The sequence below is a fragment of the Tachyglossus aculeatus genome, chromosome 22 (genome assembly GCF_015852505.1).
Source record: "Tachyglossus aculeatus isolate mTacAcu1 chromosome 22, mTacAcu1.pri, whole genome shotgun sequence".
NCBI classification, from domain to species: domain Eukaryota; kingdom Metazoa; phylum Chordata; class Mammalia; order Monotremata; family Tachyglossidae; genus Tachyglossus; species Tachyglossus aculeatus.
Window position 1 is genome coordinate 25,986,632 of NC_052087.1, and position 18,060 is coordinate 26,004,691.

The following is an 18,060-nucleotide window of genomic DNA, read 5'->3' on the forward strand; positions in this document are numbered from 1 at the left end:
TAACAGTCTAATACTTTGCCCCTAGTAAGCAGTCATTCTTATTAAATCATTTTTGTCTTAAGTCAGTTGTGTTTAAGTCTGTGAAATATTTCTGGGTCCTTGCTATTTTATTTATACCAATTTTAATGAAGAAATCAATGAATTGTGTTTTGGACTATCAACTTTTATTTTTTTTTGAATTTTTCTGTCTTTTCATTGTATATGTCTCTGAGTATTAATCAATTGACTAATCGGTATTGGTATCGACTGAGCCCTGAACTAAGTGCTTGGGGGAGAGTACAGTGCAACAGAGTTGGTAGACACATTCTCTGCCCACCAGGAACTTACAGCCTACATCACTGATCTTCACCCTTTTTTCTAATAAACCCAATTCTCTCAAAACATGGGAGGTGCATTCTCGTAAAATCCATGTTAAAAGAAAATTTGTGCTGTAGTGTCCAATGCTCCAGGCCTGCTCAAAAGGACTTTCAACATTGTGGGGTCCTGTGTTTAAACAGGCTCACGTGGTCAGACAAGTATTTCCCAATTCCAAAACATTGTACCCAAAATAAATAGTGAAAATTGCATTCTCGCAGAATTGGGTGACAAGATTTTCCATAATTTAGTTTTTTCCCTCAGGCTATAATTTTCCACAGGTTCTTGAGGAAGATTTCAGCTTTGCCCTAGAGAATGTCAATTATAATCGAAATATTTTTATTGGAAAGGAAAGATATGAAGTGACACTAAAAAGAAGGTGAGAATTTGGTGGCTGAAATAATCAAAATCCAGAGGTGGATATATGTTTGTACATCTTTATTACTTTATTTTACTTGTACATATTTACTATTCTATTTATTTTATTTTGTTAATATGTTTTTTTTTTTGTTGTCTGTCTCCCCCTTCTAGACTGTGAGCCCGCTGTTGGATAGGGAACGTCTGTATATGTTGCCAACTTGTACTTCCCAAGTGCTTAGTATAGTGCTGTGCACACAGTAAGCGCTCAATAAATATGATTGAATGAATGAATGAATGAACAGGGATTTCATTCCTACTTTACAGTTGAGGAAACTGAGGCACAAAGCAGTTGAATGACTTGCCCAAGGTCACCCAGCCAGCATTTGGTGGAGCCGGGTTTAGAATCCAGATCCTCAGACTTGCTGGTCCATGCCCTTTCCACTAGGACACACTGCTTCTTAACTCAGGAGATTTGATTCAGTCTTATTTAGCAGATCATAAAAAAAAAGGACACAAATCTTATCTTTTGCCAAAAGTCTTCAAATCAGTCGTGGGCTAAAAATTCCCATAAACCTGGACTGCTGATCTCTTTTCCACTCTAGCGATCACATAAATGGTAGACATAAAGGAGCATTGACTTTTCAGTTCATAGCCCCCAAACTCGAGTTAATGAAGAAGAACTCGTCTTCCTCTTTGCTTTACTCTTCTTACCAAGTAAATATACTTGCTCATTCTGAAGGATTGAGGGAATTCTCGGTGAGTTGCCACCGTATATCACTGTTCGAGAACAAAGGTACTCACATACTGTTGTCAACCCATCCGTATTTTTCAAGCATTTGGTTACTCTCCTATTCGTGGATTACAGAAGCATCATTCATTCATTCAATTGTATTTATTGAGCACTTACTGTGTGCAGAGCACTGTACTAAGGGCTTGGGAAGTACAAGTTGGCAACATATAGAGACGGTCCCTACCCAACAGTGGGCTCATAGTCTAGAAGGGGGAGACAGAGAACAAAACAAAACATATTAACAAAATAAAATAAATAGAATAAGTATGTACAAATAAAATAAATAAATAAATAGAGTAATAAATAGGTACAAACATATACATATATACAGGTGCTGTGGGGAGGGGAAGGAGGTAAGGCGGGGGGGAGGGGGAGGAAGGAGGGGGCTCAGTCTGGGAAGGCCTCCTGGTGGAGGTAAGCTCTCAGTAGGGCTTTGAAGGGAGGAAGAGAGCTAGCTTGGCCACAGCTGTGGAGTTTATTAAATTTCCAAATCTTTTTGTGTCCTCAAGTTAAATATTTCTGGAATGTTTTGGTGCCACCAAACAGTTAAACCGTGCAGACATACGCTGACCAAGATAAACCTCAAATTTCATGTTGGCAAACCTCCTCAATTTTGTTGTGGGGACTGTGTAGCGATCTAATAGTAAATGCTGGCACTGTCTGATTGTGTAGTTTCTGTTGTAATTGCAATTTGCATTTTCTGATTAAGGGCTTTGCAAATTTAAAGCCTTGTAAATTCCTTTTTGTTTGGAAAATGATTTCCACAAATGTATGAAAACTGTAAAGTTTGCAAAACGTTTGCAGAGTGTTCCAAACATCAGCTGTCAGACTCTGAACATGTGCTAAGTGCAGCAATATGTTAAAGGGGGATTAAGAAATGAGTTGTCTCAGCATCGTTCTTTCATTCAACCATTCAATCGTATTGAGCACTTACTGTGTGCAGAGCACTGTACTAAGCGCTTGAAAAGTACAATTCAGCAGCAGAGACAATTCCTATGTGGCTTACCAACTTGAGGACAGTGAAGGGAGTGGAGCAGAGCTTGAATTAAGACCAAGGGGGTAGCCGGTAATTCGGCTCTGAGAACCAAGCTTTTAATTCTAATCACGGTTTGGGTTTTTTGGTCTAAATTTTTTGCTAAATGCTAATCAGTGAATAATTGCCTCTCTTCTCCTACTTGCCTGTTTAGGCACAGTCTAAAAGTTTTCTGAAAGTTGGCCCTAAAGGCAACAATTATTGGGTAAAACCAAGAGCCTGGTAACAGTCCTCTGCTTACATTAGAGGCTCAATAAAGGCATCATGAGGAGGATGAGGATGGCTGACATCAAAAGGCTGCCAATTTCAGTGAAACCCTGTCATTTTGCTACTTAGTTTTTCATTAGGAAATTCTAATTCATTAGGAATTTCATTAGGAAATTCTAATAGGTCTTGTGTTCTTCCAGTCTTGACTCTTGCTTATGTGTAAGGTAAAACAACCAGGTACAGATATTAATGTCCCATTCTCTGATTTTATCTTATGGTTCAAGGACAATTTGTTTTATTTGGTACACAGTTGACCCAAAAGCCCAGTACAGTATTACAGACCATTTGAGATGTGGATTTTTGTGGCTGATTAATTCTATACAAGCTGTTGATTGAAGTTTAACAATATATGTCTATCCTCAGCTTTTACTATGATTACTATTTTTATTGTCACAAAATGGGACCATCTCTTCCCTGAGCATACTCTCCAACCGTTCTGCACCTAGAAGAGTCAGTCCTATGAGTGACATCATTACCCCTACAGCAGTTGGTTTTGATAGAAGATTGGGACACCAACACCAGCAAATGAGACTGGGTTCTAATTCTGACTCTGCCAATTGTCTGCTGTGTGACCTTGGGCAAGTCACTTAAATTCTCTGTGCCTTAGTTACATCATCTATAAAATGGGGATTAAAACTGTGAGCCCCATGTGGGGCATGGACTGCATCCCACCTGATTAGCTTGTGTCTACCCCAGCGCTTTGTACAGTGCCTGATGGTAAGCACTTAAAAAATGCCATTAAAAAAAGAACATTCACAAGAACTAAGGTCTTGTCTTATCTGTAAAAGCCCTTGGTAATTTAAAAGAAGATTCATATATTTATATGAGCGCACATACACACACCCATACATATAAAATGGGCAAGTTGAAAAGGGTGCTCTCATAAGGATATTTGTGTACGAAATCTTTTCTAGAAGTAGACATTGGATTTCCAACTACTTCTAGTTGGGACATTTATCCATATCCATCTCAAGTACCACACTGAAAAATTGGTTATAAGAGCAAGCAATTAACAGGTTCCTGCTCTATTAATTTTAAATGCTGGCAGTAGGAAGAGATTTCACAGATTGGAATGGTGTGAAGAAAAATTGTGGAATTTCTTGATATGGTGAATCTCCGTGTAATGATGAGTCTTCAAATGCACTGTATCGAGAAGGCATTATGCAAACATTCCTTAAGGTCAAATAGTGCTTTTGAACATTCAGCCCCAGATTTTCAGTAAATCTTTTATACTACACACCTCTCTTCATTCCTTACTCATATCCCCAAATTACTAAGGTTATTCTCTTGCCCTTATTGAGCCAGGAGATTACATTCGGGTTACTACTGCCACCTAATGTGTTGATTGTGATGAAGATAATAATAAGTGTGGTAATTGTTAGGCGCTTATTATGTGCCAAGTAGTATACTTAGTGCTGGGGTGGATGCAGTACAACCAGCTCAGACATAGACCCTGTAATAATAATAATAATGATGATGGCATTTGTTAAGCGCTTATTATGTGCAATGCACTTTTCTAAGTGCTGGGGAGGCTACAAGGTGATCAGGTTGTCCCACGGAGGGCTCATGGTCTTCATCCCCATCTTACAGATGAGGGAACTGAGGCCCAGAGAAGTGAAGTGACTTGCCCAAAGTCACACAGCTGACAGTTGGCAGAGCCGGAATTTGAATCCCTGACCTCTGACTCCAAAGCCTGTGCTCTTTCCACTGAGCCAAGCTGCTTTTCAGTTTAAGGGAGAGGGAGAACAGGTGTTTAACCCCCATTTTACAGATGGGCACCGAGAAGATAAGTGACTTGCTCAAGGTCACCCAGTGGGCAAGTGGCAGAGCCGGGTTTAGAATCCAGGTTCCCTGACTGCCAGCCCCTTGGTCTTTCCACCGGGGAACACTGTTCCTCTTCTGTTTCTTCTGAATTTTCTTCTCCCTTCTGAATCCATCTTAAATTTTGAAATTTGGCCCCCAGAGAATGACAGCTGTTAGGCATCCATAGGGGTACTTGGGATATTTGCCAGTTAAACCCCCCAAGACGATACATATTGGATAGACTCTACATTTTCTATATAGTAAATGGGGAATGATCAAGTAGTTGATTGTTCATTCATTCATTCAGTCATTTATTGAGTGCTTACTGTGTGCAGAGCACTGTACTGAGTGCTTGGAAGGTACAATTCAGCAACAGATAGAGACAATCTCTACCCAACAACGGGCTCACAGTCTAGAAGGGGGAGGCAGACAACAAAACAAAGCAAGTAGACAGTTTCAATACCACTGAAATAGATAAATAGAATTATAGATATATACACATCATTAATAAAATAGAGCAATAAATATGTACAAATATACACAAGTGCTGTGGGGAGGGGAAGGGGGTAGGGCAGAGGGAGGGAGTTGGGGTGATGGGGAGGGGAGGAGGAACAGAGGAAAAGGGGGGCTCAGTCTGGGAAGGCCTCCTGGAGGAGGTGAGCTCACAGTAGGGCTTTGAAGAGAGGAAGAGAGCTAGTTTGGTGGATGTGTGGAGGGAGGGTATTCCAGGCCAGAGGTAGGACGTGGGCTAGGGGTCGATGGCGGGACCAGTGAGGGGGTTAGCGGCAGGGGAGTGGAGGGTGCAGGCTGGGCTGTAGAAGGAGAGAAGGGAGGTGAGGTAAGAGGGGGCGAGGTGATGGAGAGCTTTGAAGCTAATAGTGAGGAGTTTTTGCTTCATGTGAAGGTTGATAGGTAACCAATGGAGATTTTTGAGGAGGGGAGTGACATTCCCAGAGCATTTCTAAAGAAAGATAATCCAGGCAGCAGAGTGAAGTATAGACTGAAGTGGGGAGAGACAGAAGCATGGGAGATCAGAAAGGAAACTGATGTGGTAATCCAGTCGGGATAGGATGTGAGATTGTTACGTTTCTTTTTAATTTTTCAAATGACAAGTTGTCCTTGCTGCCTCAGGGTTTTTTATTTGATGATTTTTGTATTGTGTTATATCACTGTGCCCATATCACTCAACAAAAATGAATAGATATAGACTCTAAGAACAGCCACTCTTCCCTCCCTGTTTTTCCAAAATTCTAACAGTCACTGTCAGTCAATCAGTGGTATTTATTGAGTGCAGAGTACTGAACTCTGTTATACCGTATTCTCCCAAGTGTTTAGTACAGTGCTCTGCACGCAGTAAGCACTCAATAAATACACTTGATTGATCGATTGAACTAAGCACTTGGAAAGGTAGAGTACAATAGAGTTGGTAAGTACGATTTTTGACCAAAAAGAATTTACAGTCTGCAGGGTAATAGGGGAAGACCGACATTAAAATAAATAACAGATTTTCAATGATTATGAGTTCTGGAGATTTGGGACCATGGGGACAGCCCTTAACAGATGAAGAGTCTCCTCCAGCTACGCTTGGACCTCAATGGAGAGGTATTATAATAATAATAACAGTAGTATTCAAGTGCTTACTTTGGGCCAAGTGCTGTACTAAGTACAGAGAAGCAGCATGGTTTAGTGGGTAGAGCACAGGCCTGGAAGTTTGAAAGACCTGAGTTCTAACCCCTGCTCCGTGCACTTGTCTGCTGTATGACTTTGGGCAAGTCAGTTAACTTCTTTTTGCCTTAGTTCCCTCATCTGTAAAATGGGGATTAAGACTGTGAGCCCCATGTGGGACGGCAGGGACTGTGTCCAACCTGATTAGCTTGTATTTACCGCATAATTTAGAACGGTGCTTGACACATAGTAAAAACGTTTAACAAATACCATCATTGATGCCTGTCTCCTCCTCTAGACTGTAAGTTTGTTGTGGGCAGGGAGTGTGTTTGTTTATTGTTACATCGTACTCTTCCAAGCACTTAGTACAGTACTTTGCATACAGTAAGCACTCAGTAAGTACGATTGAATGAATAAATGAATGAGTATTATTATTGCTGGAGTCGATACATGAAAATGAGGTCAAACAATTCCTGGCAACCTGGGACTCACAGTCTAGGAAGGAGGAATGATCAGGTATTGAATCCCCGCTTTACATTTACTCTCCATCCAAACCGCTACCTTGTTAGTACAATCACTCATCACATCTCGACTGGATTACTGTCTCAGCATCCTTTCTGATCTCCAAACTTCGTCTCTCTCTCTTTCCGTACTTCAGTCTATACTTCACTCTGCTGCCCAGATTATCTTTCTACAGAAATGCTCTGGGCATGTCACCCCCCTCCTCAAAAATCTCCAGTGGTTGCCTGTCAACCTTCATATCAAGCAAAAACTCCTCACTATTGGCTTCAGAGCTCTCCATCACCTTGCCCCATCCTACCTCACCTCCCTTCTCTCCTTCTACAGCCCAGCCTGCACCCTCCAATCCTCTGCCACTAACCTCCTCACTGTGCCTTGTTCTCACCTGTCCCGCCATCGACCCCTGGCCCACGTCCTACCTCTGGCCTGGAATGCCCTCCCTTCTCACATCCGTCAAACTAGTTCTCTTTCCCCCTTCAAAGCCCTACTGAGAGCTCATCTCCTCCAGGAGGCCTTTCCAGACCGAGACCCCCTTTTCCTCTGCTCCTCCTCCCCGCCCCTACTCCCTCCTTCTGCTTTACCCTCCCTCCCCACACCACAGCACTTGTGTATATATGTACATATTTATTATTCTATTTATTTTATTAATGATGTCCCCTACTCCCTCCCTCTCCTCTAAACTCCCTCCCCACACCATAGCACTTGTGTATATATGTACGTATTTATTATTCTATTTATTTTATTAATGATGTGTATATAACTAAATTCTGTTTATTTGGAAGCTATTGTTGCATGTCTACTTGTTTTGTTTTGTTGTCTGTCTCCCCCCTTCTAGACTGTGAGCCCGTTGTTGGGTAGGGATTGTCTCTATCTGTTGCCGAATTGCACTTTCCAAGGGCTTAGTACAGTGCTCTGTGCACAGTAAGCGCTCAGTAAATACAGTTGAATGAATGAATTTTACAGAGGAGGAGACTGAAGTCCAGAGAAGTTGTGCCTTGCTCAAGGTAGCAGCAAGTTCTTGATTCTTCCAGAGGAGCTTGGCCGTTATGGTCTTGTGCATGGCTGCTGCTTCCAGACTGTTCTGGGCCCTGACAGGGTGTGGTGAACCATTGCTGTCTGCACCTGGACTATGGCACCTATGGCTTTTCCAGGGCTGTGTCCTCTCCAGGTTGTTCTAAATCCCCATTAAGCCCATTGCTGGCTGGCCTCTCTGATTCCAGATCATCAGTGCTTCTGACTGGCCCAGAACCATGCTTATTTTCAGGATACCTCCTCTTCCCTTCTCCCCTCTCCTCCCTTCCCCGCTCCCCTCCCTCCCAACCCCAGTTCCTGGCTTGGAGTGTCATGACTTGTGCTCCTTTGTTGTTAAACAAGTGCAGGTTAGCAACAGCCCGCTCGTTTGGGGGGCATTTGTGCAATCATTTGTCAGCTGTGTGACTTGGGGCAAATCACTTAACTTCTCTGTGCCTCAGTTACCTCATCTGTGAAATGGGGATTAAGACTGTGAGCCCCTTGTGGGACAACCTGATCACCTTGTATCCCCCTCAGCGCTTAGAACAGTGCTTTGCATATAGTAAGTGCTTAACAAATACCATCATTATTATAATCATTTCTGAAGTAAATGTCATTCTTATCCTTCCCACTATATAGTAGATAGCAGACCCATCTGAACTTTTTCTCTTATTTCAGTGAACAATGTTGGAGTTTCATATGAATATCCTGAATACTTCCTTGATATTCCAGACTTGGATAATGTAAGTATTTTTGTTACAGTAGTATCCAAACAGACATAAAATGCATTGAGCAATTATTTTTATTTTAAGTAATCAGCATGACAAATGCACTAATTTATTTACTGTAGATTTTTCTCCCTTCATAGAGCATATCAATGAAGGAATGCATCCGATTTAAAAGAATTACCCAAATATAAAATATGAAATGTAATTTTTTATGTATAATTTTCATATTGCATCAAAGATGTACAGTTTGGAAAGCATAGTAGTGGCTAGCAGAAAACAATTGAGAACACAAATTGAGTCTTTGATCTTCCCCATTCCCTTTGCTATGATGAATCTCCACTTTGCTTTCATGTTACAGTCTATTTTTTTCCTGCTTTCCATTTTTTGGGTGAACTTTCAGTACTGTGCATTTTCACTGGACCTAAAGAACCAGGCTAGGTGGCATTATTGCATGCCTATATCTATAACCCACCGAAGAGTTTTATTTCCTTTTTTCTTGCAGATGATCGATAAATTAGTAAGTGTCAACATCCTTTCTGTTTGCAAGGTAAGCAAATCTTTAATGTTGCCTTTTCTTTTTTTATTTTTTTTAAAACATTGGTAGAGGACATCATCTTACTTCTTTTTCTTCATAAGCCTGGCTCCAGAAAATCATTCTCTACTTCCTCACTTGGTGAAATACCTAAGTGCTGTGTTTAGATCAGTGAAGTGAAGTGTGTCTACTTTGTCTTTTCTTTGTAGTTCTGTATAGGTAGAACTATCTCTCTGAATATTCATAATGGTCATCTTCATTTATTGGAAGAAACACTGATATTGTTGCTAAAAACTTTTTAAGCACAAATGGGTTCATTCTTCCCTGGCACTTGCCTGTTGGATTTTTTTTTTTAAGTAAAAGCACTAACCTGAAGGTGACCAAACTTGGGGGTTGTGTTCTGGGGAGACACTGAACACAGAGAGAGTGAAAACTAGTTTGCAGAAGAACATGTCTGATTCTATTTACTGTAAATTTAAAAGCAAATTTGCCATCTTATGTTTTAAGTACATAGTATTATTTAAATTTACTTACCCCTTGATTAGGGTGAATGTGAAAAATCCATAATTTAATATTAATTATGAGCATTCTCAGAAGTGACTTTTTAGCGTAAAGAAATCAGATTGAACTCCACACTTTGTTTCCACAGATGAAATATTTCAACCTGACTTTTTCTGAATGTAAAATAACTATCTGTTTGAACCTGATTCCAGTCCGGTATCCTATGCTATTAATGAAATTGAGTATTAAAACGATGTGTAAGTGTTTTTTAAAAAACATTTGGATAAATTAGGTTGAAAGGCATGCTATAATTCAAAATTATAACACTTTCTCCCCTGTACCGTTGATCCTAGTTAAATATGACTGAAACACTTTTAATTTCTGAAAACCGACCTGACTGGAGTTTTATCTCCATCGTTACTGAACATCATGGGTTCAAATCCTGGCTCCGCCAATTGTCAGCTGTGTGACTTTGGGCAAGTCACTTCTCTAGGCCTCAGATACCTCATCTGTAAAATGGGGGTTAAGACTGTGAGCCCCCCTTTGGGACAACCTGATTACCTTGTATCCTCCCCCAGCACTTAGAACAGTGCTTTGCACATAGTAAGTGCCAAACAGATACCACCATTATTATTATTATTATTGTTGTTATAAGGATTAAGAGCTAAATTAGTTAAAGTCGGGGTGCAGTACTCATTCTTAAGACATTTATTTTAGTCAGTATGCAAGAGAATACAGAGCTGTACAGATGGTCCTTCTAATTCAGGTAGAAAAACCATAGGTATTTGTTAAACCCTATGCTCCGGGCACTATACTAAGCACTGGGGTAGATACGAGTTATTCAGGTTAGAAATAGTCCATATTGCATTTGGGACGCATACTCCTGATTCCCATTTTTCATCTGAGATAATTGAGGCCCAGAGAAGTGAAGTGACTTGCCCAAGGTCACAGAGCAGACAAGTGGGAGAGCCAGGATTAGCATCCAGGTCCTTCTGACTTCCAGGGCCGCCCTCTATCCACCAGGCTACACTGCTTCTCCCCTTTCTGTGGCTCTTTGCTGTCCACTCTGCTAGTTGGTGAGGTTGACTATTCCTTACGTTTCTGGTGCACTTGGGCTGTCATCCTTTGCTTCTCTCCAATTTAACAGTTGCCCCTGGCAGACTGTGTCTCTCAACTTTCAAAACCCTCTGAAGAACACTCCCTCTTTCAGGAGGCAAAATCCCCAATTGCTCCCCACCTCCCAGTTCATGTCATCCCAGTCAGCCGCCCACAGCACTGTGTTTTGGATTGTTTATTCATTCTCTATTTACTTTTTTCCCCAGTTTGCACTCCTGTGCTTACTACGTATGAAGGTTTAGTTTTCTTGCCTCTCCTTTTGGATTGTTAGCTTCTTGAAGAAAGGGGCTGTTTCAATGTAATAATAATGGTAGTGTTATTTAAATGCTTCCACTGTGCCAGTAGCTGGAATTAGATACAAGATAATCTGGTCCCACGTTGGACTCAAAGTCTAAGGAGAGGTATTGAATCCCTGTTTTGCAGGTTTTGGACTGAGGCATAAAGAAGGTAACTGACTTGTCCAAGGTCACACAGCCATCAGATAGACTGTGAGCCCGTTGTTGGGTAGGGACCGTCTCTATATGTTGCCGGCTTATACTTCCCAAGCGCTTAGTACAGTGCTCTTGCACACAGTAAGTGCTCAATAAATATGATTGAATGAAAGTCATCAGGATTATAACCTGGGTCCTGTGACTCTCAGGCCTGGGCTCTTGACAGTGCTCCCAAGTGCCTATGACAGTGCTCGGTACTGAACAGGAGCTGTTCATTCAATCGTAGTAATTGAGCGCTTACTGTGTGCAGAGCGCTTGGGAAGTACAAGTTGGCAACATATAGAGACGGTCCCTACCCAACAAGGGGCTCACGGTCTAGTTCAGTAAATATTAATGGTGATGACGGCCCACGTCATCCCCCAGGCCTGGAATGCCCTCCCTCTGCCCATCCGCCAAGCTAGCTCTCTTCCTCCCTTCAAGGCCCTACTGAGAGCTCACCTCCTCCAGGAGGCCTTCCCAGACTGAGCCCCTTCCTTCCTCTCCCCCTCGTCCCCCTCTCCATCCCCCTCATCTTACCTCCTTCCCTTCCCTACAGCACCTGTATATATGTATATATGTTTGTACATATTTATTACTCTATTTATTTTACTTTTACATATCTATTCTATTTATTTTATTTTGTTAGTATGTTTGGTTTTGTTCTCTGTCTCCCCCTTTTAGACTGTGAGCCCACTGTTGGGTAGGGACCGTCTCTATATGTTGCCAACTTGTACTTCCCAAGTGCTCTGCACACAGTAAGCGCTCAATAAATACAATTGATTGATAAAATAGGCCAGCATATGGTGGTGATGGAGTAGATGTTAATGAGTTGAACTTGCTTCTACTTTTCAGGGTCAAAGAAAGAGGTACAATGCTTATTATTATCATTGGGACTTTTAGGGAAAATCAGAGCTATATGTAGCGCAAAGGTTTCGGTACAATGCTTATTATTATCATAGGACTTTTAGGGAAAACCAGAGCTATATATAGCGCAAAGGTTTCGGTACAATGCTTATTATTATCATTTGGACTTTTAGGGAAAATCAGAGCTATATATAGCGCAAAGGTTTCGGTACAATGCTTATTATTATCATTGGGACTTTTAGGGAAAATCAGAGCTATATATTGCAAAAAGATTTCGGTACAATGCTTATTATTATCATTTGGACTTTTAGGGAAAATCAGAGCTATATATAGCGCAAAGGTTTCGGTACAATGCTTATTATTATCATTTGGACTTTTAGGGAAAATCAGAGCTATATATAGCGCAAAGGTTTCGGTGATGCACGACACTGCCAGAGGGCAGTATGGAGGTCTTGCTTTGTCCAGGCCTGCTGTGATTTTTTTTCACCTTCACCAATCAGTCGTATTTATTGAGCGCTTAGTTTCATTCAGTGATATTTATTGAGTGCTTACTGTGCGTAAAGCACTGCACTACGCGTTTGGGAGAGTACAGTATAACAGATTTGATGGACATGTTCTCTGCGCACAAGGAACTTGAGTCTAGAGGCTCTATAAACCTGAACGTTTTAGCCTGAGAGGATTTAGAGCCCCAAAATACAAAAATTGAACCATCCTCAGTATAGTTTTTATTAGCAAATGGCCTTTCTTAATTTGAACATAGAAAGTGCAAAAGGAATAAAAACGTTACTGTTTATCATCAATCGTATTTATTGAGCGCTTACTGTGTGCAGAGCACTGTACTAAGCGCTTGGGAAGTACAAGTTGGCAACATATAGAGACAGTCCCTACCCAACAGTGGGCTCACAGTCTAAAAGTTTAGTTCTTCCCTGGCTTGAAATAATAGTTAATAGGTAACTTCAAGGTTGTGATAGAGAAGCAGTGTTGTCTAGTGGATAGAGCATGGATCTCGGTGTCAGAAGGACCTGGGTTCTAATTATGGCTCCACCGCCTGTTTGCTGTGTGACCTGGGGCTCTTCTCTGTGCCTCAGTTACCTCATCCGTAAAATGGGGTTAAATAATGATAGTAATAATGATAGTATTTGTTAAGCGCTTACTATGTGCAAAGCACGGTTCTAAGTGCTGGGGGGGATACAAGGTGATCAGGTAGTCCCACGTGGGACTCACAGTCTTCATCCCCATTTTAGAGATCTGGTAACTGAGGCTTAGAGAAGTGAAGTGACTTGCCCAAGGTCACACAGCAGACATGTGGTGGAGCCGGGATTAGAACCCATGACCTCTGACTCCCAAGCCCGGGCTGTTTCCACTGAGCCACGCTGCTTCTCTGCTTCTCAGTTAAAGACTGTGAGCCTCCTGTGGGACGTTGACTGTGTCCAACCTGGTTAGCTTGTATCTACACTGAGCATTGTGGCTCAGTGGAAAGAGCACGGGCTTCGGAGTCAGAGGTCATGGGTTCAAATCCCAGCTCTGCCACTTGTCAGCTATGTGACTTTGGGCAAGTCACTTAACTTCTCTGTGCCTCAGTTACCTCATCTGTGAAATGGGGATTAAGACTGTGAGCCCCACATGGGACAACCTGATCACCTTGTAACCTTCCCAGCACTTAGAACAGTGCTTTGCACATAGTAAGTGCTTAATAAATGCCATTATTATTATTATTATTATTATTATTATTATTATTATTACCACCCTCCAGCACTTAGCACAGTGCCTGGCACATAGGAAGTGCCTAACAAATGCCATAAAGAAAGAGAAGGCATTTTTGTGCTTCTGATATTTTACTAATGGTTTTACACATTTAGTGGCTAGGCTCTTTTTTTTTTTTCCCAAAGGTGTCTCTTGTAGGTTCTTTTTCTTGTACATATATTTATATAAGATGCTTATATTAGTGTTTGTCTCCCCCTCTAGACTCTAAGCTCGTAATGGCAGGGGGCATGGCTGCTAATTCTCTTGTATTATACTCTCCCAAACGCTTAGTACTTAGTACAATGCTCTGCACACAATAAGTGCTCAATAAATACCTTTGATTGATTGATAAAAAAATATTGAGTGAAACTTTTTCCCTTTTGAAAGCTGGGATGCCAGGTCCCCAAAGCCAGTAGAGGGAGTTCTTTGTTAAACAACAGATGAGCTCAAAGGGAAACATCTCTTTGTCCTGCCACTGATTACCTTTTGGGGGAAATCCAGGAGTTTGCAATTAGAAAGTCTGCCCTTTCCATTCCAGAGAGATGGGAGACAGTGGACCTGATAACCCCAGTAAAACTATAGGGTGACCTGGGAAAATCAAATCCAGTTTTTTCTACGGCATGGAAAAAATTTGAGGCCGAGCTAATGTTAAGGTTGCTTCTTGGAATCAAATCAGATTAATGCCGTTCTTTCAGGGAAGGTTCTGACAACACTAATATAAATACTTGATGAAGATGAAGGTGCGCTGTTAAATCTCAAGAGAATATGAAGCTTTGTGTTTTAACGTTTTCCAAGGGTTTTTTTTCTTCCGCCAGCCTTTATTAATTTTGATTTAATAGATGTGTAGATTGGGATATCTTTGAGGTATCAAAGAAAAATAGGTTTAGGATTGAGATTTGAAGTGGTGGCTGCCCCTTCTCCCTCCCTCTTCCCTACCCCCTTCCCCTCCCCACAGCACTTGTATATGTTTGTACATATTTATTACTCTATTTTATTAATGAGATTATATATATATATATATATAATTCTATTTATTTTGATGGTATTGACACCTGTCTACTTGTTCTGTTTTGCTGTCTGTCTCCCCCTTCTAGACTTTGAGCCCGTTGTTGGGTAGGGACTGTCTCTGTATGTTGCCGAATTGTACTTTCCGCACTTATATAATTGTGTATAAGTATATATAAGTATACAAAGTATAATTGTACTTTGTGCACACAGTAAGCACTCAATAAATATGAATGAATGAATGAATGAGAGGCCTGAGAGGAAGAAGTAGAAACTTTTTTACATTTTGGGACTCTTGTGTTCTCTCTGAAAGTGTTTTTTCTGTGGTATTTAAGTGCTTACTATGTGTCAAGCACTCTTCTAAAGGCTGGGATAGATGCAAGTTTATCAGGTTGAACACAGTCCCTTCCCATATGGGGCTCACAGTCTGTGAAGAGGGGAGTAGGATTTAGTCCCCATTTTACAGTTGAGGAAACTGAGGCACAGAAGTAATTTGTCCAAGGTCACACAGCAAGCAATTGGCAGAGCTGGGATTAGAACCCAGGTCCTCTGACTAATGCCCGTGCTGTTTCCACTAGGCCATGCCGCTTCTGCTGCTTCATGCTGCTGAGAGAATCATTCAGTAATGTACATATTGTCTGTCCATTGTGTGGAGGGCATTATATAATTTTATACCTTACTGTTTGAGGAAGTTGCATTCCAGGAGAATGTCACGTGAATGTCAAAACTTCAGTGAAAATTTGAACCCTCTAAGAAAAAGTTATATTTTGCTTTCTCTCCCCAGCACCTGGAGTTTATTCAGTTATCTGGAAAAACATTCTCAAAGATCTTGACCCTTGCACTAAATCTTTTGCAGTTTAAGATTTGTAGAGCGGGAGTATGCTATTATAGGTTTTTACTCCAATTAGCTGGGTGCCACTTCAATGCATGGATTTGCCAGTGATGAGTAAAAAATCAAGGTTGATGAGCAAGCTGCCCCGTATAATCATATTTGTAATTAGCAAACTCTCCAGTGAGCAAAAAGGCATTGAGAAAGGTCATCAAATAAACCAGTATGCAGGTATGCTGAGGCATTTGTTGAGCCCCCAAAATTAAAATTCAGGTTGTCTATCTTGTTTATAATAATTATGGTATGTGTTAAGCGCTTTCTATGTGCCAAGCACTGTTCTAAGCGCTGGGGTAGATCCAAGGTAATCAGGTTGTCCCACTTGGGGCCCACAGTCTTAATCCCCATTTTACAGATGAGGTAACTGAGGCACAGAGAAGTTAAGTGGCTTGCCCAAGGCAAGACAGCAGGCAAGTGCCAAAGGCAGGATTAGAACCTACGTCCTCTGATTCCCAAGACCGGGCTCTTTCCATTAAGACACTGCGCAGAAGGAGGCAATGGTAAACCACTTCTGTGTTTTTACAAAGAAAACTCTATGTATACACCACCAGAACGATTGCAGATGAAGTTGGGGCGTTCTGGGAGAGATATTTCCGTGGCATCTCAATGGGTCGGAGACAACTCAATGGCATAAGACAAGACAATCTTGAATGATAGGCAAATATAATTTGAACATGAGGACAGTCTTAATCACTGCCCAGGAAGTATATCCTCTCTAAATCACACACTACTAGTTCTTAGTTCTTTGTAAGTGAACGTTCTTTGAAACTAGATATGTTTAATATTTTACCACCTTCAAAGCTTTATTAAAAGCATATCTTCTGCAAGAGGCCTTCCTCAACTAGCCTTCATTTCGTCTTCTCACACTACCTTCTGTGTCACCCTGGCACTTGGATTTGCTCCCTTTATTCACCCCATCCTCAACTCCACAGCACTTATATACATATCTGTAATTCATTGATTTATATTAATGTCCATCTCCCTCTGTAGATTATAAACTCCTTGTCGGCAGGGACTGCATTGACCACCTCTATTAAACTGTACTCTCCTAAATGTTTAGTGAAGTGTCCTACACACAGAAAGCACTCAATAAATACAATTGCGTGATTGACCTTCTGAACCAAGCCAAAGGTAATAGAAATAATTTTTGTAACACTCAGTAGTGGAGACAGTTTATCATCCATTATGATGGATTGGTAGAATTGGATATTTCCGATTTTACTGATGACATCTGTAACTGTATGAGGAATTATGAAGTATCTGGTTTTCTGAATTCTGTTTTCAAAATATTGAGTTTACATTTCCAATTTCCTTGGCTGGGAAATTGTCGAGTAAGTATATGTGAGGATTTCCATCAGACACCTTGGAAAAAGGTCATCGTGAAGATTCTGATAGGCTTGAACATGCATTACCATTCTTTAATATTTTCAGATAGAGAAAATAGCCCCCATCACGTCTTGATATCCTCTCTCATCTTCAGAGCATAAATCTGTTTGCGGGGGCGGGGGGCTGGGGGGCGTTTGTGTGTGTGTGTGTGTGTGTGTGTGTGTGTGTGTGTGCGTGCGTGTGTGTGAATTTTTTGCAGAAATTACTGATGGTGAAATCGTATTCGTGCATGTAAATGTGACTGAAAACACATGATTTGCCCATCCACCTCTGCGTCAAACAGAAACTCCTTACTATTGGCTTTAAAGCACTCAATCTCCTTACATCCCTGATCTCCTACGAAAGCCGAGCCTGTACACTTCACTCCTCTAGTACCAGCTTGCTCACTGTGCCACGATCTCGCCCGTCTCGCCATCGATCCCTTTCCCACATCCTCTCTCTGACCTGGAACGCCGTCCTCTTCCTCCACATACACTAGTCCACCATTCTTCCCACCCTCAGAGACTTAGTAAAGTCTCTCTCCTCCAAGAGGCCTTCCCTGATTAAGCCCTCTTTCCCCCGACTCCTCCCTTCTGTGTCGTCTGTGCACGCGGAGCTGTACTCTTTAAGCAATCAATCAGTCATATTTAATCAGTGAGGCCTTGGGGGGTGGGGAGGTGAGGGGACAATAGTTGTCTGTCGGATATGAAGAGGGAGGACGTGGGAAAGGGGTCGGCAGCGAGATAGACGAGATCGAGCTACAGTGAGAAGCTTAGCATTAGAGGAGCGAAGCGTGTGGGCTGGGCTGTAGTAGGAGAGTAGCGAGGTGAGGTGGGAGGGAGCAAGCTGATTGTGTGCTTTAAAGCCAGTGGTGAGGCATTTTAGTTTGCTGCGGAGGTGGATGGGCAACCACTGGAGTTCCTTGAGGAGTGGGGAAACATGTCCTGAATGTTCTTCTGGAAAAATGAGCTGAGGCTGGAGCTAGAGAATTCCCTTGTTCCAATTATCATAATCAGTCCTTTTGGGCATAACCCTTTCCTCAAATGAA

General features: G+C 41.6%; 1 protein-coding gene across 1 annotated transcript in view; it reads left to right on the forward strand.

Moving 5' to 3' along the window:
* Positions 1–18,060, forward strand: part of HSD17B12 (hydroxysteroid 17-beta dehydrogenase 12) — a 108,682-nt gene that overhangs the window by 63,928 nt on the left and 26,694 nt on the right. The window contains exons 5-6 of the mRNA XM_038764493.1: positions 8,481–8,545; positions 9,033–9,077. Coding sequence (XP_038620421.1) covers positions 8,481–8,545; positions 9,033–9,077 — 110 coding nt within the window. The remainder of the gene's footprint in view (positions 1–8,480; positions 8,546–9,032; positions 9,078–18,060) is intronic.